The following is a 21953-nucleotide window of genomic DNA, read 5'->3' as shown; positions in this document are numbered from 1 at the left end:
CTCATCCTGTATACTATATGCCACATCATGGAGTGCTTCGTGAACAAAGTTTGACTACCAAACTACGAGTAGTATTTGACTGTTCAGCACCGACCACATCAGGGTTGTCTTTGAACCATATTCAATGCGTCGGGCCTACCTTACAGGATGATCTATTTTCAATACTAATTAGATTTCGTCAGCACCGATATGTCGTAACAGCGGACATCGAGAAAATGTATCGCATGATTACTGTTGACGATGAGTGCAAAAACTTACAAAGAATATTATGGAGGGACGATCCTTCCGAACCAATAAAAACATTTGTTCTAAACACCGTTACATACGGACAAGCATGTGCGTCTTACTTAGCAATAAGATGTCTCATCCAACTCGCCACAGACAATAAAAAAACTTTTCCCGAGATAGCGGAAATTATTCTGCGCGATTTCTACGTTGACGATATGCTTACTGGAGCAGACACTATTGAAGAAACCCAACATATTTGTCAAACCGTCTCAAACATTTTAAAGGCAGGTTGTTTTAATCTACGAAAATGGTATTCTAATGACAATAAAGTATTAGATGGCTTGCAGCATTCAAACGATGCATGTATTTTGAAGTTTGATCCAGAAGAAAAGGCAAAAACGCTTGGACTAACATGGTCATGTAATGCGGATTTACTACATTTTGAGGTGGAAACACTACCCATCAATAAAATTCCTACGAAGCGATCTGTTCTTTCTTCAATATCCAAGATTTTTGATCCATTAGGACTTTTAGGTCCATGCACAGTGTTAGCCAAAACTATAATGCAAAAACTTTGGCTCGAGAAGATTTCTTGGGATGCACCCATTCCAAACGATTTAGCAGAACGTTGGATTAAATTCCAATCTGAATTAGCCCAGCTTAGTCAAGTCAATCTTCCTAGGCATGCCATATGCAAGAATTACAAATACATTGAAATTCATGGATTTGCCGATAGCTCTAGTATTGCATATGGGGCGTGCATTTATTTGCGTAGTCTAGATCATGACAATCAGGTCCACATTCATTTACTTTGCTCCAAGTCAAAGGTAGCTCCAATAAAAACAATTAGTATCCCTAGGTTAGAGCTTTGCGGAGCACTTTTGTTAGCACGTTTATTCAATAAAGTGAAGCAATCTTTGAGAATAACAATAAACGAAACCATTTTATGGTCGGATTCTACTATAGTACTATCCTGGATTCGCACCAGTCCAAATTTACTGAACACATTCGTCAGTAATCGAGTATCCGAAATTCAATCTCTCACTTCCAATTGCAAATGGCGACACGTATCATCACGTGACAATCCATGTGACATCTTGTCCAGAGGTCTATTTCCCAGCCATATTTTGAATCACGAGATATGGTGGTCAGGTCCTCCATGGCTTCAGTTGAATGAATCCTCTTGGCCCACCTCAAAGTTCGACTATATTTTAGACCTACCAGAATTAAAGCAACAGAATTTCACTCATTTGGCCACTGCCTCAAAGTTATTTCCATTTGAGCGCTTTTCACGTCTTAGTCATTTAAAAAGAGTGGTTGCTGTGTGCTTTCGTTTCAAATCAAATTCTCTGCGCTTAGCTAAGGAGAAAAGACCTCTTAATAAATATCCTATTTCCATTGACGAATTAGATCAAGCTTTTCATTCATTAATTCGAATGTCACAAAAGGAATCTTTCTCAAATGAAATTGAACTCTTAACCAATAACAAATCAATAATTAAGGGCAAACTAGCTAGTCTAAACCCATTTTTGGACGATAAAGGACTTCTGCGGGTAGGCGGTCGTCTGATCAATTCTTCCTATGAATTTAATAAAATTCATCCTATCGTTTTAGACTCAAAGCACAAGTTTTGTCAGCTTCTTTTTCAATTTGAGCACTATAGATTAATGCATCTTGGTCCTCAGGGTTTGTTAGCCACTATCCGAGAACAATTCTGGCCCATCGGGGGCAGAAGACTCGCTAGGTCAACAGTTAAATCGTGCCTCACTTGTTTTCGATTTAATCCAAAGACCATACAACCTATGATGGGTAACTTACCTAAGGAGCGTCTCAATTTGTCTAGTCCTTTTAGCTATACCGGAGTAGATTATGCTGGACCTTTCAATATCAAAACGCACAAGGGGCGTGGTGGTTCTATAATTAAAGGTTACATCAGCTTGTTTATCTGCTTCACTACAAAGGCGGTGCATATGGAACTTGTTTCAAGTCTTTCAGCAAACGAATTTTTACTTGCTCTTCGTAGATTTGTTGCACGGAGGGGCAAGCCTATAAAGATATTTTCCGACAACGGAACTAATTTTGTTGGGGCATTTAAAGAGTTAGGTACTTTTCTTTCTAATAACGAACTAACCTTGCAGAAAGCATATACTCAAGAAGCTATTTCATGGCATTTCAACCCACCGTATTCACCACATATGGGCGGAATCTGGGAAGCGGGTGTTAAGAGTTGTAAGCACCATTTAAAGAGAGTTCTTCAAAACACTCATTTTACATTTGAGGAATTCAATACTATGTTAAATCAAATTGAGGCTATATTAAATTCCCGTCCGCTCTGTCCGCTATCATCCGATCCATCCGACTATACTCCATTAACTCCTGCTCATTTTTTAATTGGTCGACCATTGGTTGCATGTCCAGACCGCAACATTACTGAAGAAAGGGTAAACCGTCTTACCAGATATCAGCACATCCAGTTATTGTGTCAGCATTTTTGGCGACGTTGGAGTCTCGAATACATAGCCGAGCTTCAACACAGAACCAAATGGAAAACCAACCATGGCAGCCTATCTGAGGGTTCTCTTGTTTTACTCAAGTCGGACAATACTCTACCTACTCAATGGCGTTTAGGTCGCATCGTTCATATTTTCAAAGGCTCTGATAACGTCGCAAGAGTAGCATCAATCAAGACCCAAGATGGAATCGTTAAGCGGAGCTTTACGAAAATTTGTCCATTACCAATTGAAAGCTAAGGCCCTTTGCTTTCAAGGCCGGGGCATGTTTGCGCCGCAAACAATTGTATTAGACTTTTTATTACAACCGGCAACAGTGTGCGTGTCTTCACCCAGCAGTGCGCGCACCGAAGAGACGACAAGGGGGAAGAGAGACTACTAGACATCAAGCAGCAAACAGTGAGGCAGTTTCGGTAAAAGACAATAAATTCGTATAAGTTTTCATTTTACAAAAGGCAATGTTTTTGTTTTAAACAGCATTAAAGCCAGTGTTTTACAGTCCACCATAGTTTTAATTTTGCCTAGTTACAATACAATAAACAATTTAACTAATGTTAATTTTCTGTAAAATAAAGTACAAAGTACAAAGAAATTGTCTTATTTTTCTGTATACCTATTTCCACATCGTTAAATACATCTACCGAATAGTTTGTTGAGCTACACAATGTAATAATTCTTGGTTTTCCTGCCTTATCACATATCTTAATCATTATAAGCGTTGGGAGAGGCAGTTACACAGTTCATTTTTTCCGAGGAAAATTTCTTACCCACTTCAACCAAGTAATTGGTTTCCCATTTTTACGGCTGTTTCTTTTCTTTGTCTTAGAATTAAAGCTGGTAAATTTGAGTGGTGAGAGTGTTTCAATTCGCCGATATAGATATAAACCGATTATTTATCGTATTTCTCAAGGATAAGAATATCTCAATAATCTGTTCTCTAATCCTTTTTGCTCCAGAGATCGTAATCGTAATCCTAATCGGTATAATGTAAAAAAATGTGAATAACAAAACATTGGTGGATTTATGTAAAGATATTTTTGTTCGATTGGTTCGTTAGCTATAAACCTACATTTAATCTAACAATAAAACACTGAAAACTTTTGTTCTGGTAACTTCTACAAGTTGAGGAGGAGAGAACTGTTTGTCTCAAGTTGGTCGTTCAGTATTAGGTCTGTAGTTTTTTTTTTAATTTGCTAATTTCCATCGATTCTAATAAATATAGCTTAAGGCCTTAATTTTGATTGTGAAAATTTTGAAATTCATCATTAAAAAAATTATTATGGTCTAGAAGGTGAAGTGTGTACGTAGAATCGGTTTTTCTATTATTGAAAGTCTTTTATGCTCTGCGATACGTTTGTTAAAAGTTTTACCAGTTTGACCACTGTGTAAGTGCTTTTTCTTTTGACTCTTGTTGTTCTTAATATATTTGCCTAAGTTGTTGTTTGTTTTAAAAGGAGGTGTTATTTCTTTCTTTTTTATGTGTTTGGCTATTTTTGTTGATATCTTGCCTGTATATGTAATCGAGCAGGAGGTACTGAGTTTTTTATTTGGTGTGGACATACTAATTTCACGGCTTTCTTATGTAGTTTGTTCGAAGTTGTTTTTTGACATGAGAATTTTTATTAATCTATGTAACATGCCATGGTAGGCTGCCAATTTATAGATAGTTTCTGTATATGGTGGATTTGTGGGGACTTTAGCCCCTCTCTATTGTCTAAGCCCCTCTAAGTCCATTGTCTCACTGTAAACTTACTGCTGAACGCATTGCATTATGAGCTCTGTTATTATTGTGCACAGGAGAATGCGGTACTAGAATTTTTAAAATTGAAGGCATTGTCTGTTTTTTTTTTTGAAGAATCAAGAGTCTATGTGTACTCGTGCAATGGAGCATATTGTAGAGAAATAAAGATGAAGAAGTTCGATGAAACTCTATAGATTTTTTGATTGAATATAACGAAAAAACAGACACAAACACAAAATACACAGAAACAATACACACCTACACCATACTCAATCAGCAAATCACCAGACGGCCGCACCAAAACTGGTTTATCATACGGTGAGATTTGGGAGTGGACTACCACGCTGCTCAATCCCGAGGTGTTACATCATTATACCCATGAGATGCGTAACTCATGAGAAAAAATCTTGACTAAGTGGTGCCTCAAGTAGATAACGAACTATGGGAGGCTATAGCCACGGTTGAACACGATGGCAAAGAAAGTGTAAAGATAAGACTACCAAAGAGAATTGAAGTACTATTATAATAATAATACTTCAATCAACCATGGGAGCTTATCGTCTATGCTTCGGCTAGCTCAGTATCTCAAGTGTGAGTTCGTCTTGTCTTAAACTAGAAATTAAACCATGAACCCTTAGCTGATAGCAAATAAAACAATTTTTAACTAATTATAATTATTAAAAACAGGAAACAATCAACCCTGCCAATGAATATAGTGAGGGTGATACGTAAGGCAACGATGGTATCAATGGTCTGCTTGTGTGGCCTCCCAATTAGACAGTTAGGTCCTCCTGTGGGCTGCAGTTATTCCATGTGTTTGTGTGGCCTCTCAATTAAGTGGTTAGGTCCTCCAATAGATTCAATAAATTTTCATAATACGGCCAGTACAATAATACGGCCAATTAATACAGCCAATAAACCGTGAATATGGTCGATAAATACAACCAATAAACTAAAATATCAGAAACAGCTTCTATTAGACACATAAAAAAGGGTTTAATTTCCTTGCCGTTTTACAAAATTACAATTAAACAAATAGCAGATGGCAAGAATAACATGAAATATAGTTACTGTTGAACTTAGTTAAATTCTGTTCAGATCCCCACATGCATATAATCGAAAAACGTGCTTTCGAAAGAAGTGAGGTTATAAATATTAAAAATGCCGTCAGAATTATAGAATAAAGATTACAATGAAAGGACTCACCCCAAGAGAATGTTGCAGACCATAAAATGAATCTTATTATAATTCCTACCTTCTTTTATAAATTTCAATTATAAACAAAAAATAATCCCACCATTAAAGGTGATTGACAGAAAGTAGGAAGGGACTGCATGAAGTTATCACAGATGTCCTATATGATGAAATTAGCTTTTCTGTCAACATAGAACAGAATATTTAGTCTACCGGACAGAAAGAGAGAGGGCGAATATTTATTCTACGGGACAGAAAGAGGGAGAAAAGAAAGACAGAGGGCGCCAACTACTTTTTGAAGAAAAAAAATAGTAAAAACGAAGCTGGAGGTTAAGGAATTAATAAATTAATAAAGAAATTAAAATAAAATAATTATTTAAATATAAATTAATAAAGATGTGACGTTTATAACGTTACAAGAGATGGCCCAGAAAAAACTGTTTGGTAACCTTTCTGAGTAAAATATACATGCGACGAGCAGAGAAGGGATCTTGATCGCGGACTTTGTCCCTGTACCAAATAAGTCTTAATGGGACATTATGGAATCAGAGTTCTACAGACGAACATTCAGTAAAGTAAGAGAACTTTAGCAAAACCTATTGTTGCTATGAGAAGGTTCGATTTATCCTTGAAATAAGAGTTCTGTGTACTATAGCCAAATAAAAAGAGAGCTTATATACATACTAGGTTTGCCGAAATCCCGAAAGGTTTCGGGAATTCGGCAAATGTATGTTAATGAAATATGAAATACAGCTTCCACAGATGAAAAAAATAAAACTTGTGATGAAAGATTATATTGTATCGATGATGTCGAATAAAATAATAAAATGACCACTTTACTTGCCAGGAATGAATTCTATTAAACACGTTTGACTGAAATATTGAAGCAGTTATACCAGATCCCCCAACCTTAGAAACTTGGGCAATGAGTTGTAGGCAATGTGGACAGCCATACCTCAAAACGTCATCAAATATTTAATAAACAAGCAACTGGACATCGCCCAATCGTCCAAAGTCCTAGGTTTGTACCAAATGTAAAAAGAAGTCGATATTTGAACTGTTTGTGTATTTTTGCGACCTATAATATACGATTTCACCAATTTTTAATCATTTTTACCAAACTTTCGGTCATAACTTTTTAACCGGGAATGACAATAAAACAGGAATTAAATATTCGAGCTCGACTTTACAGTACGCGTTAATTGATATAACATATGTACTATTTCTGCGACCATAATGTGTCAATTCTGATTACAATTTTTTACCCGGCAGTGATGTAAAAACCGGAATTATATATGCGTTCTCGTCCTGCTAATGCGCGCCGAATAATTTATCACTTATACTATTTCGACGACCTTAAAACAGTACTTCAACTCTAAAACCGAAAGTTTGAGGTAACATAGGAGTTGTTTTTACGGATGGACAGACAGACATGTTTAATTCAAGATTTTCACATTTTACTGTAGTAAAATGGTGAAAACAAAAAATGTTCCTCCAAGTAGTGGCAACCCTATGAGAAGCTAGAGGAAATCATACTTGTTGCGAAAATTTATAAATAATTGAAAAATCTGCAATAAAAGAATTGCTTTAAATGACTTACCAACTTGTTGGTTATACTTTTCGCACAATTTTTTATTTTGACAATGTAATTTTCATTACAATCAATTATGACCTAACCACATACAAACATAATATTCAAATGTTAAGTATTGTATTCGATAAAATAATGAAAATTGAATAAAATTTTATACTTTAAAAGGATTTGAACTTTAACTGTTTATTCAAATATTTTGCATGCCGTCTCTGTATGTTACGTTAAAAGAACCTGTCTTGAATGCATTAGGGACTTGTTCGACTATCTTCCTAAAGGAAATTCTATGCCTTTTGGCGGGGTTATGGGTTTGGAGGTGATAAAACACTTTAACCGATACTGGGAGGTATATACCTACTTTACTTGAAATGCTATTAGACGCAACTTAAAGCAGATCAATCGATATTTAGATGAACACTACTATACAAAACTTATCGTTTCAATTTCATACCGTTCTGCAAGTGTTTTGCATTAAGTGGGCTATGTTTTTCTTTATATTGAAATTATGGTATATATCTGGAGAAAAATTTTAAAATTTAATATTACATATACGGTAAGATTTAATTATTAATTAGTTAATAAACACATTAATTATTTTATGATTTTGTATTGGCACATATATAAGACTTAATAGAGAAAGATAAAAGATCATTTTCTAGAACATACTCTGTAACAAAAGGTGTTCAAGCATAATCCGCCTTATAATAATATTATAAGATGTGTAGTTTACAATGTTTTTATTTTTCTTAACATAACTCTCTCTAAACATTAGCTTAATTTACAATATTCCAGTAATGAATCCGGCCGACAATTTATAATAAAGATTTATTGAATATTTTATACTACATTATTAAAATTTATTTCTTAAAGTTAACAAACTTTGACATATTTTTGTCGAGTTTTCTTTAATAGTTACTGAAACTAATCTGTCTGTTTATTTCTCTTAATTTTATATATGTGCGTGTCCTACTGAAACATAGGAGTACCTCAAATGGTATCGTGGCATTCTTAAGCTGAACTTATATTTTCTGTGCCAGCTGTTGAAAGATTTTAGGTTTTTTTGATAAAGAGCTTCCATGGATTGTACAAAACAATGATTCCATTTTTAGTGTAGCTTCCCACAATTCTTCGTTTGGGTACAAAAGAGAACCTCTAGAGACGGTCTGTAGCCAATCTGGTTCCATACCTCATGTCACATAAGTTTTTGTAGGGTTTCCTAAAATATATTTATGTTTGAATTTGTATGCAACAAAACCAGCAACATACTTCAAAGAGTCTCGATGAATGTTTTGTTTCAGCTCATAATTGTCTGCGACTTTCAAAACGTCGTCGTCAATTATATGATCCTTCTCCAAGTAGTGAGCTTCTATAAATGTATTTTGAAGTATTTTGTCCTCTTCAGACTGAGATTCTTTCGAACCTTCTTCGTTTTTTTTCTACCAAATTAGACAACATTTTTTGTGTCAAGCAAATATCTTCTGACGCTAAAATATCGCTTGGCAATTGAGGACTTTCTATTGAGCTGATACTTACGCAGGATTCACCAGTTTCAATAGTATTGCGACATTCTATAAAGATCGTCGTCGAATGCTTCCCTAAAATATACCACCTTAATCTATATTTAAAATCTATTGGCGAAGGATGATCATTTACACCACCCATTCCTCGAATATAGGAAAAAAAGTTCTCTAGCTCATCTTGATTCAACGTCGAAGTTAAATTATAGTCAACGTTGTATTTTGCTTGTAGGTAAGAAAGTAACTCTTTCAGAGATCTATTAGTAAGCAATATCCCTTTTTGAAATGGAATAAATCCTTTATGTTTACCAACCCAATTGAATTGACCATTTCTGACATTTCATCCAGTAGACATGACTGCTTATCTAAATCTGTACCATACGCATTTCGTGTTGGAGAATTGGCAACGAACTTACATCGAGAATTTAATAGATCAAACCAATCGTTAAATAGCTGAACAATTACAGCAGCTTCTTTCCAGTAACTATCTTTTGGCATAAATCCATTTTCTCCAGCATAACTAATAGCTTTTGCTACGGAATTTGACAATAATTAAACTGCAGATCTCACTATTTGCCTCATAGATCCTTTTAAACAGAGATTATGTAGTGTGAGTTTATGCGCAATTGTCAATTCTGAAGTTGATATATTTAGTAGCGCTTCAAAGTAATCCTTGTTGATTATTTAATTGCCAATAATAAAACCATGATCAATTACATGATTTCGGGAAAGTTTAATCAAATGTGAAGGATCTCCAAAAACAAAAATATTTAGACTTATCACAGGGGTGATTAATTTGTAAAAACAATTCATCTACCGTACGATGCACAAATACATCTACCGGGACAGGGAATAGGGAATCCTACATCTCGAACACCGTAGTATCCTGTACTGTTGCTTCGCAGGCGACGTCATGTTCGTCGGGTACACATTTCTATTCTTTCGAGTAGCATACCGGTATGTGTGTATCGTGATTTACATTTAACTATTTAGCAAAGCAAGTAAAATAATAAATTGTATTAATGTCGTGTATCGGTTGATGAAAGAAATGCTGACCTCAGGAACATTACTCTGATAATAACGTTGTTATATTGTCTTTTGACTGGAATAAGAATTTTAACCGAAATGTCTGATGAAGCATATTCAAGAACTCAATTAGAGTGGGTTTAAAAATTTTAAGTTTATTTTAAATATAAGAATATGTATTTCCCTTCAACGGACACCTCCCTTCAACGGCCACTTTACATAACGATTGCTGTCCGTTCAAGGGAGAGTTCACTTATTGTCATTAACCAGTTTTTTTAAAATATGTACTTATATATTTTGTTTTGATTACAGGAAAATTGTCAAAACTATATTAGGATTATGGCGAAAACCAGTACGGGAAAATTACTTCTGTGCGGTACCAATGCCTTTAAGCCAATATGTCGAGAGTACAACATCTTAACCAAAAATTATACGTCAGCTAAAGAAAAACCCGGACAAGCAGTATGTCCGTACGATCCTCACCATAACTCTACTGCGATCTATGTTGGTAAGTATATTTTTTTATAAAATTTTTTTCTTCTAATTGATAACTTGGATATCAAACAATAGATATTAATTGTTTGCGAGGCCAACGTTTTGTAATATTTACGTCATTGACATTGATAAGTGCTCATAAAATATACATGTAAATAAAATACACTATTAAGATTGAAAAACTTCCAAATCTTTGCCAAACAATTATACCATGTTATAAAAATAATCATTTTGAGTTTTTACTCGAAACGAAATATATTTTATTATCACGGACAAAAAACACACCGTTAAAGACATACAGGACTAAACAGATTTGTTACCAGTAGCGATCATAGAATGGTACGAGGTAAAATAGAAATAATCTTAAAGAAGGAGAGTTATAAGATGATTAAAAAGAGGAACAAATCAAAACCATGGATGAAGCAATGTATTTCCGACATACTTAGTAGTCCTGAAACAGAAAATAATATAAACGACTTAAATAATGAATTAACAAATGCCTTACTGAAAAGTTAAAACAAAATCTGTCCTAGAACTCAAAAAGAAGAGAAGATTAGCCAAAATACCAGGCAACTACTGCAGAAAAGAAAAGAAATGAGAAGAGAGACGGAAACTAAAGCCGACGAACTGCAAAATTAAATAAAGAAATATCCAAAGCTGTTAGAGAAGACACTTGAAAATACAACAAATATAAATAGAAGTATGAAAGTATTGAGAAAAAGATTAAGAACGGGGACAATGCATATAATGAAGATTAAAGATAGAAATGGTCATCTTACAAACAACAGAGAGGAAACCCTTAAAATAGTTGAAGGCTTCTACAAATGGGTATACACAAGCCAACACAAAGCAAATAGCAGAGAAGATCAAGTACCAGAAATATTAAAAAGTAAAACTAGCCCTAAGAAAAGCTAAGAATAACAAATCTCCAGGAAAAGATTATATAGTTACTGATGCAATCATAAACGGAGGCACTTGGCTACTTAAAAAAATAAAAAACCTTTTTAACATGTGTCTTTTCGACAGTAGTATACCCAACAAATGGCACAATGCTGAGGTAATTCTATTGTACAAGAAAGTAGATCCCCATGAATTAGAAAACTACAGACCGATAAGTCTTTTAGTCACCTATACAAATTACTTACAAAAATAGTAACGAATCGTCTTAAGAGAAAACTTGATTTCTACCAGCCAATAGAGCAAGCGGGATTTCGTACTGGATTTGAAACAAATGATCACCTACAGAGCATTAAAATAGTAATAGAAAAGACTATCGAATACAATACAATCGACCACTCGTTCTGGCTTTTGTAGATTTCCATAAAGCCTTTGACACGGTAGAATTTAACAAAATCTTGGAAGCACTAAAAGCATGTCGCATTGACTACCGGTATAGGTACAAGGTTAATTTACAATACATACAAAAAGGCAACTATGTTGGTGAAACTACATAAAAACACAGATCATATCCCAATCGGCAGGGGGGTCCGACAGGGTGATACGTTATAGCCTAAACTATTTACCGCAGTACTAGAATATGCTTGTAAAAAACTTAACTGGAATTCACACACAATCAATCAACACCATCACACATACACACATACATATACACACACACCACGTCTTAACAAACAACACCTACACAACCATAAACAGCCAACACACAACCCACAACACAAAACACACGACAATCACCACACACGATCCAAAATTACAAAATCGAGGACATCCCCCTAGACATCTGTCAGCAGACACCATTCTATCGACTTATCAAAGACAACGATTTAATCCCAGATTTAGACGCAATAAAAGTCTTCCCAACCCAAAAGGCGGTTTCCGTACGAACTACTAAATCTCTAGACCTCAAAAATCTCACGTCAAAACTTCGACAAATCACCGGAGATAGCAATATTTCTATAAATTCAGGATTCAAATCTAAAAACCTCCGAATCTGCAACCCGTTCCAAATGATCAACAAAACTTTCACTTAGTAATTGCCGGCATCAACAAAAAACTATCCCACGAGATTCCAAGATCAAGCAATTCCGTTCCGGTTCGACTAAAATACTGTTCGAAATGTTGCAAAAGCGGACACCTCAGCAACGAATGCCCCGAAAAATCATCTGTCTATTCTGTGGCCACAACACAGGTCTACTGCATGCCCACGATAGGTGATCAAAAATGTCCCAACTGTAATGGAGGCCACAAAATAAACACAACCCTTACACACTCCCAAACAAATCCTCTCATACGACCTATCCTCGGATATGAAATCCCTAATCCACTTCACGTCCATGATCATTTTTAATGCATTCCCTGAAAAGAGGAGTGACACAATACGTTATCTAAATCAAATATCCAATACATTGTATGGGTACGCCATATCAACCTCCTGCTACAATAATTCCATAAACCAAACCTTCACTCAAATCCGCACATAAATACACAACACAACACACACATTAATTATTCATATATACACTTATCATTTATCCACTCACACACACTTTACCTTCCCCAAGCTCAGAAATCATAAACATACACACACCAAAAAGAAACAAGCCAACGACACACAACCAATAACTAAACAAATTCGCACATCCACACACACCAAACACTAAACAGTGAGCACCCCGAACACTCCTTAAGAGTCGCATTTAAAATCACAAGGACAGGGAGAGATTGGTTTTGTGTGGTTTCCCAATCTCATTGCACAACGAAACCTGATCCTAGGCGAGGATACAGCCACAGCTATCTTCCACGTGTTTAAACCGAACAAAACAAAAAGACCAACAATCTGAAAAGGACCGTTTTTCCCAATGGAACTTGTACTTAGTAGCGGACTTGGTCCAATCGGCGTCCAAGAAGTAGGAAATCCTTCTGACACTTCTGCTTTGCACCTTCCACTTAGTCCCGGAGACCCGGAGAGCGGCAATATGCAGATTCACGTTTATCCAATAAATTACAAACTCATCCTTGAAGAGGCAATAGAGCCTAAACAACGTAAAAACGTTGATTGATTGAATAAAATTCAGGTAAAGTGGAAAACTTGTTTGTTCGACATTCTGGTCTGCTGTAATACAAGTTATTGTGTTTTTATTTTTGATTAAAATCAACTAGGAATAGGTAGAACTAGATGTTTTGTTTATCAGCAAAAAGTAATTTTATTTAGATGAACAAGTTCTTGTTTTTATTGCATCAAACTAGACTTTGTTATTTTTGTCTAGGCACCTGTTGTACTGAATGTTGATCTAGGAATTCAGAAATGTTTATATTTATCGGTGATTATAAAACGAGTTGGTTTACAATAAAATTCAGGTAAAGTGGAGAACTTGTTTGTTATTTTCTTGATGTGTTAAAAGTGTGGGGATTACTGTAATATTGTGAATTATATGTATTCTGATTAGAATGATTGGTTGATTTAAATACTGATTAGAGTTGATTAAAAAATGTTTTTTTGTTAAATGTGTTTTAACAGATTATTGAAGATTGACAAAATTGATGGGTGTAAGGTGAATCTATTTGGCTAGATTGTGATTTGTGGTATCTTATTGTTGTTGTGATAGGGAAATTGGCTGAACAAAACGTTACTAAAGAGTTATGATTGATGAGAGGAGATTCAGATGTGTGGCTAGACTTTAGATGGACCATGAAATTATCTGGGTATGTGAATATGAAAGGATGTATATGAGTGAGTTATTGAATTATTATGTGATTGTGAATGGTTTATAGAGGGAGAAGTAGAATAATCTGATCTTAATTTAGTTCTGTCGCAAAGGAGCATGAAGAACATTAGGCATCGGGGTCAGACGTGAAGTTTAGAATCCCAGAAAGAAGTGGGGAATGATGGAAAAGTTAGATGCATTGAAAGATAGGTTTGGAGTGGACTGAGAAAGATAAATAACAAAAGGAGAATGATTAATGTAAATTTTAATGTAGCAGTAGAAATTGCGGATGTGGGTCATGAGAATAGTTGGCGATGGAGGGGAAGAAAGTCTGGATTGAATGAGACATGGCGATTAACACAATTTGGACTTCTCTGCTTTTTTTTTGATAATTTTAAGATCTTCATATAAGTCTAGTTTGAGGAAGTTTTTTTGGGGAATATTGTGAATAAGTAATAGATCTTCCGGGATATTGAGGGTGTGATTAGGTACTTTTAGATGTTGAGAGAAAGTGGAAGTGTTTTCTCTTTTTGTGTGCTCTAAACAGCCTGAAGACAATGATCTACAAGTTTTTCCTATGTATGTGGCATCACAATCTGAACATTTTAGTCTATGAACACCACTACGCTGACCCAAATTATTGCGTACTTTAAAAGAAACGTGGATGTTTTCGACTGAACGTTTTATGAGATTTCGAATATCTCCAGAAAGACTCTCCTGATGATATGGAAGTGAAACGTAATTAGGTTTAGTATTAAGGTAAACTTGTTTGTAAATTTTCTTCGACATTCTGGAGTGCTGTAATACAAGTTATTGATTTTTTATTTTTGATTAAAACAAACTAGGAATAGGTAGAACTAGATGTGTAAAAATTGTTTACATATTAGTTATCAACAATAAAAATCGGTAGCAGTTTCTAAAAAATGTTATTAAAATGTAATTTTGGAACCGAAAAGCAAGGAAAAGAAATATCTAAAAGTTGTCCTCGTTAAGTCAGGTCGAAGGCAATGATTTGAAAGCGTGACTAGCTCAAATTGATATGCGGTTAATTTAAAGTAACAACAGTCATGAAATTTAAATCCCTATAATAAGAGAAGCGAACCGACAACCGAACTTTCCGTTTATAATTTCAAAAATGATTAATACTTAACGGTTGCTCGTTTCTTTGCTGATTTGCATGCCAGGAAACTATAAAAATAAATTGCTTAGCAAAAGGCACGACAACAGATAAATAAAAAATTGCTTTTTTATTAATATCTCTTCATCAGCTTTAACGTCTGAAATTTTTTCATAGGACTGCGACGAGTTTTGCTCTTTTTTTTTTCAAAATCGCAGCGTTGAAACAAATTTATTTACCTGTGGAGCTATGTATGTAAGTGTAATACTATTTGAATCGTTTATTTCAGAAACCCGTGCAGTTTTTCATATTTTCGGCAAATGAAGAAAAACTGTCTATCCCTCACAAAACTGAAAATCGTTTCTTTAAATTCTTATGAATAATACTTAATACCTTTCTAAGACAGATGCCATAGTAAATTATTTTTTAATAAATTCCAATTAAATAAAAAAAAAATTTCAATTTACTGGCTTCTGAAATAAAACAGGAAAAAAATATTTTTGAGGAAATTTCTTCTGGTGATTGTTTCTGTTTTGAAGCTGGCATCGATGGCATTTATTATAGTTTGCTCTAGTTTTATTACGCTTTCTTCGAGCTCTGTAATATTGTTAATTGTTGGGATAGTGCCGATGTTTTCGCTCACAATTATTTTGAAGCTTGGCCAACTTGTCTTTTTTTTATTGTGGGGCTGCAGATAGTTTGTTTCTATTGCACCCAGGGTCAGGACGCTTAGGTTATGCGTTGAATCGCCTTCATTTAACGAATGTATTTCGTATTGTTGACCCAGGTTGTGTAGAATTGCAATATCGAGATGTGTGGGAAGTATTCCATGAAAACATGTCGTATCTGTTGGTCCGATTACTTAAGTGTTGGGTCTTTCTTTGAGATAGGCCCACAGCAGTCTTCCATTACGACTCGTCCCCCTGTCGAACCAATTTGGGAGATCTCGCATTCAGGTCGCCTATTATGATTGTGGGCTCTTCTGAGTTCAGTATTACGCTCAAGTCTTCGTTGAATATTGAATCATTAGGTCTGACATATGCAGATATTATTTTTAATGTTTCATTTTTGGCCATGAGCCGGATGATTGTGGCTTCCATTGTGACCAAACCATCTGGTGTTGGAATGTGTTGGTGTTGTATTCCTTTTTTACCGTGATAGCAGTTCCTTCAGAATTTGCTCTGTGATCCGTTCTGTAGATATCGTGGCCTGGGAATTTTGTCTTGTTGCTTTCTACTAATTTGGTCTCTTGAAGTGCTACGATATCGAGCTTTAATCTGTTTATGATTTCGTCTAGAAGATTGATCTTTTTAGAAAATCCACCGGAGTTCCATGACCCTATGCGTAGATCTTCCGTTTCGTGTGCTAACATTTGCGGGCGGCCTCTCCAAATGCTGTCATCATCTTAGTTGCTTTCTCCATCATAGCACAGAATTCCAACATTTTTATGTTATCTTCTGTGTGAAAGTTCGTGATGAGGGTTGCCGCGTCTTGCACCGATTGCGAGGAGGCAGGGGTTTCTGGGATGGCTTCAGAGGTCTTTTTGGTCGCTTGCGCATAGCTGACCTCGTTGTTAGTTGGGGCGCTATTTATAGGTCTACCCGCCGGTTTTTTGGGGCAGTGGTCTTCTTTTTTGGGGTCCTAGAGTACCCACGGTAATTGGCGGTGTGTGCTTTACCGCAGTTAGCACATTTTGGGTCGGTTTCCCTTTTTTCGCATTCGTTACTTATTTGGCTCTCTCCGCATTTGATGCACCTGGAGCCGCAATGGCAAGCCTTAGAGCTATGAGCAAATATAACATTGCAGGGTGTCCTTGGTTGTTTTAAATTAATCTTCTATATAAATTCGCATATAGCACAGATCTGTTATTGATTGTATCTTTGATTGTTATTCGTCTTTGAACCATTGTCGATTAATTCGTTTAGAATTGTGCCTGCGTTCGTATTTGCTGACAAGCCTTTAATGAAACTCTCTTGAGTTGATCATTGTCTATCGGGTAGGCAATAAACTCAACCTTAGGGGTATGTTCCTCTAAGATGTGAACCATGCCTAGATAGTCTTCTCTGCTTTTGGTGTTTATTACTATAGTTCTGCCTGATTTTGCGAAGTTGTTAACGGAGATTATTCCTTTGTTAGTTGCTCTCTGCAGAATTTTCTGATGCTCGGCGATTGATTTTAGAATAATCGCCGGTGGTTTGGGTTTTTTCGGTGTTTCCTCGCTTGTTTGCGGTTGGTCCGTTGTTTCTTGTTTTTTACACATCTCCTTTTCTGCGGCTTTTCTCTCCGCACTGCGTTTTTGGGTTACCCTAGCAACTTTACCCAGCTCTTTGTCTTTTCTTTCGTTGATTTTTGCGGTCTGCCTTTCTGCGACGCTCTTTTTTTGATTCTCAGCGCTGTTTTCTTTCTTTTTTGTTCTGGACTTTTGTCCAACCTGCAGGTTCGTCGGTTTTTTCTGGTCTTGGTGCTTGCCCTTGCTTTCAGATGGTTTGTCTATTATTCCGTGGACATGCGGGGTTGTAGACTTAGTGTCCACATATTTGCATCCTCCGCATCTACTTTTTCAGGTTCGGAGGGTTTTTCTTTGGAGGCTATCAATGTCATAATATGATTGACTAGATTTTTGGTTTCTTTGTCCTTTTCTTGGTTTTCTTTTGTGAGCTCAGTCAACTGAGCTAGTAGGTCTTCAATTTGCTTATTAGCTTTTTCTTCGCGAATGCGACTCTCCTCCTTCATGGCTTTGATTTGTTCGGCCAGTGCATTGACTCATTGGACTCGTTCGATTAGCTCATTTGATTTTTCCTTTTCTGTCATTTCCCTGGTTCTTTCGGCGTCCTCCTCTTCGTCAGAGTAGTCTCCTGGGGTTCTTTGTCTCTTTTTCAGTTTTTCTGGGGCTGTTGGGGGGGGGGGGGCTCGTCAATAATACTTAACGGTTGCTCTTTTCTTTGCTATATTTGCATGCCAGGAAACTATAAAAATAAATTGCTTAGCAAAAGGCACGACAACAGATAAATAAAAAATTGCTTTTATATTCTGTTCGTCAGTATTAGCGTCTGAAATTTTTTCATAGGACAACCAAATACTTTTGATTTTTGCTCTTTTTTTTCACAATCGCAGCGTTGAAAGAAATGTATTTATCTGTGGAGATATGTAAGTGTAATACTATTTGAATCATTTATTTCAGAAACCTGTCAAATGCAGTTTTTCATATTTTCAACATTACACTTTGCTTCTGTTGTGGGCCACTGTATAATGTTATTATAGAAACTCTCATATCCAGACGTGTATTTTGTTTCCAACTTTTCCAAACGGATGTGCAAGGTCTGTTGGAGATTCAGGAACATTAAGGTACACTTTAAGGTAAATATTGAAGAAATAAAGCCCCCAATAAATTCCTTGACCTCAACTTTTCCTGGACTAGTGTTTTTATAACAAAATTCCTTAGAGGAACAAATTTTAAACGGTATTCTTTGTTCCTTTGGAAAACCTCGGCCACATGTTTCATCAGAGTTCACAGTCTTCTTGTAATATTGGGTCCATCAAGTACTAAAAAAAATATCATATCACTGTTTACCTTGTGGACAGTAAAGCGACCAGTTTTACTAGCTTTGAGGATCATTTTGGCATACTGATCTGGTGTGTATAATCTCTCAGCACGTCGCACAACACTTTTTATATTCCCAAAATCACGGTCGCATGTTAAATACGAGTGTCCCCTGACCGGTGATTCCCCTCGCAACACAGTGATTTTTATTCTGGCCAAGTGGGCCCTTACCAAAGAGTACAAGATGTTTCACTCCATTTGGAAAAACTTCTGTTTGTAGATAATGCAAGAGCATAGAACAAACCTCACCAAGAGACTTATTCGCTTCGCCTTCATAATATTATACATTTTGGCTTTATTTGTCTTCATATCATAAATGCAAAATATATTTAACCAAATCTGGCGCATTTAAAAAACTTCTTGAATAGGTATGTGTAGTAATGGTAAGTTCTGCATATAATCAATACACAGAACTACCGTATTATTGTCCTTATTTTGGGCAATTTCTTTATGTTTTAAATAAAACTTTTTGGCTCTGCGTTGGTGTACGATTTGTTCAGCGGCTACACTACACATAGATCTGGATCTCTAAGTTTTGATTTAAAGTTTTGACACTGGCTACATACTAAATTCGTTTAAAATCCCAAAGTCCAAAATCGTTTAATTCAGGGTATCCAGTTTGAAACATTTCGTACATTTTTGAAATATTTAGTGATGCATCTAAATATTGTTGTTTCTTTAACCCATAATGAGTTTCTCTGACTTCAAATCGAGAGATGTGTTCATGTATAGCAAGACAAGTATTACCATCAATCGCATTACCACTACGGTTTTTGCCTCTCATATCAACGGGTGTTGTGTTTTTGGCTAATAGGTTGGTTAACCTTGCAACTCGATCACGAGATGCACCGTGAATTTGTATAAAAAAATTTTTGCAAATTGGTGTAATAACACCATTTAGTTTTATGTTATATACACAAAACTTATTTTTTATTCGTGAGGTTGGAGTTTTATCTAGGCCTAAGTTAGGCCTATTATCTTGATTTGGATTTTTGTTCACTCTACGCTTTATTTCAGTAGCTTCTATTAATGTCTGTAAATATAAATCTTGCTCGTTCTTGTTATTCATAGAAAAAAAAACTTTCCAGATCTCTGATTTTTAATCTCAATATCAATAGATAAATAACATTTCCGTGGACATTTGCATATTAGGTTATCGGAAACATATTTACATGGAACGAAATAACCTTTATAGTTTGTGTATTCCTCACCTCTTACTCTTGATTTTCGTGTTACATTACGCTTATATTTCACTTCATTAATAATACCACGTTTTCTTTTTTACTTCAGGTTGAAGCATGTTTAAAATTTCCTCAATTATTCCTCTCAGAAAATTACTTTCACGCCACCTATGTCCATATACTTTGCTAGATGCATTAAAAATATCCCTTAAACAACGAGCGATTTGTAACGCCTGTTCGCGACAACGAAATAGCTCACAGGTCGTTGTCCTTGCTCTTATTATCTTTCGTTAGTTAAATAGAAACTCTTTCTCTTAACAAAGAAGTTCATTCCTATTGTCGAACAACCCAGCTTATTTTCTAAGAAAAGCTGCGATATGGCTCTTCTATGAAATAATCTTTTCAGTCAGGAGAAAGTAGAAGAGTATAGAAAATAAAACCACACCGGAATTGTCAATTAAGTACTATTTTCGCTTGGCACTCTTCGGCAAATAATCCCACCCTTTTTTATCCCTAGTCTAAATATCGAAAGTCGAATTCATTTTCGTTGTGGTTCCTGTTGCATGCGTTTGTCTTCATCAAAAGGCGGTAAGTGTAATTTTAATTCACCGTTATCCATCTATCTTCATACAGTGCTTCCTACAGTAAATTTTCTCTCTTGTCATGCAGACGTCCTCCAATTCGATGGCACTAAGTCAATTCTGTTTGCCGTTTCGTCCATCCATTCAGTTCAATCTATTATATTCCAGTCTAGTCTATTGTGAGGATTGATCTGATGTATTACCTGTACCTACGTTGATTTGATGATTGATGTGCTGATTGAGTAGACCGTTCTATAAAAGAACGTTATTACCTGTGACTACTTGCCGCCGCCTGTAAGGACAATAGCGTGTTCTTCAATTGTGAGTAGCCGAGATTTTTATGATTCAACGATCATCTTTTCTCCGGTGCTACCCGAATCGTTAGGAATTGATTTCAAGTTCAGTACATTTAATTTATTTATGGTTTGTTTATTTTGAATCAATCCGAACGAACTATTAATAGCATAAATTTACGGTATTCACACACATCCGAGGTATGATCAGATTTGTTTTATATGTAGTTTATATTTATTATAGATTTTATACACATATTTGAGGTGATCACAATCAAACATTTCAGTAACTTCAGGTTCACGTATTCTTTAGGCGTAAAAATCATTCATTTGTTTTATTTCAAGTTATATCAAATATTGACGTGGATACAACTATAATATTCCTTGTCGTTTTCTTATTCTTGAGGATACTAAACTACTCCTAATTATTTTTCAGAAAATATTATTCGTTGTATTTAATAATAAATTGTGCAGTAACTTATTTCTTGCTATTTAACTATTCAATAAAAGTTGTTTAAAAGCATTTACTTTAACTATACCTCAATATAACCCTGTTGGTGAACTATTTGCCTTTTATTTTTTTTATTATGTATATATACTTATTTCACGTGCATGGCTTCTCTTTCAGACATGGTTATTGATTGATATTACAATGTATATGTGGTGTGTACCGCGTAACCATAACCACTTTTCTCTCACGTTTTATTTTATTCTCGCGTGATTATTCTAACCGTACCTTACCTTTCTCGTTATCTTATTTTATATGTCGTAGGTTTCCCTGTTCCTTTAAAAATAGGGTGGTGCCCAATTACTTTCCTTCTCTTTATCTTCTAACTCCTCTTCTCTTTATCTTCAGTACTCCACTGACTAATTTTTTGTATTTGAGCTGCAAAGAACCCCGACCAAAATACCTCTACCAGACTGAAGGCCGAGCCTAGTGCCGTTTCCTGGGTAACCTCCACTTTGTCCATAAAAGGGGTACAAGGTTTATCGTCAGAATTTTCACTATGCATTTTTGTAAAGGAACTATTTTTTATGTAACACAAAATATAAAGTAAGAATGCAAAACACCAACTCTAACCTCAAACTAAAAAACTAAATGTGTTATAAAACAATTGACTGTTGCTGTCTGTCTAAATAAAAATAAAATCAATCCTGCTAGCTGTAGAAATAGATTTCTACAAACTAGTGCTGTCAAAGTAGGAAACTGAAA

At 35.4% G+C, this 21953-nt stretch overlaps 1 protein-coding gene across 3 annotated transcripts in view; it reads left to right on the top strand.

Annotated features, from left to right (window-relative positions):
* The window catches only part of Sema1a (semaphorin 1a), a 483245-nt gene that overhangs the window by 326519 nt on the left and 134773 nt on the right, over positions 1-21953 (top strand). For all 3 annotated transcript variants that reach the window (XM_072541281.1, XM_072541280.1, XM_072541279.1), the window contains exon 3: positions 10120-10315. In XM_072541281.1, the coding sequence (XP_072397382.1) occupies positions 10120-10315 (196 nt within the window). The remainder of the gene's footprint in view (positions 1-10119; positions 10316-21953) is intronic.

This window comes from Diabrotica undecimpunctata, chromosome 8, assembly GCF_040954645.1.
Source record: "Diabrotica undecimpunctata isolate CICGRU chromosome 8, icDiaUnde3, whole genome shotgun sequence".
Lineage (NCBI taxonomy): Eukaryota > Metazoa > Arthropoda > Insecta > Coleoptera > Chrysomelidae > Diabrotica > Diabrotica undecimpunctata.
This window is presented reverse-complemented; position numbering and strand designations above follow the sequence as displayed.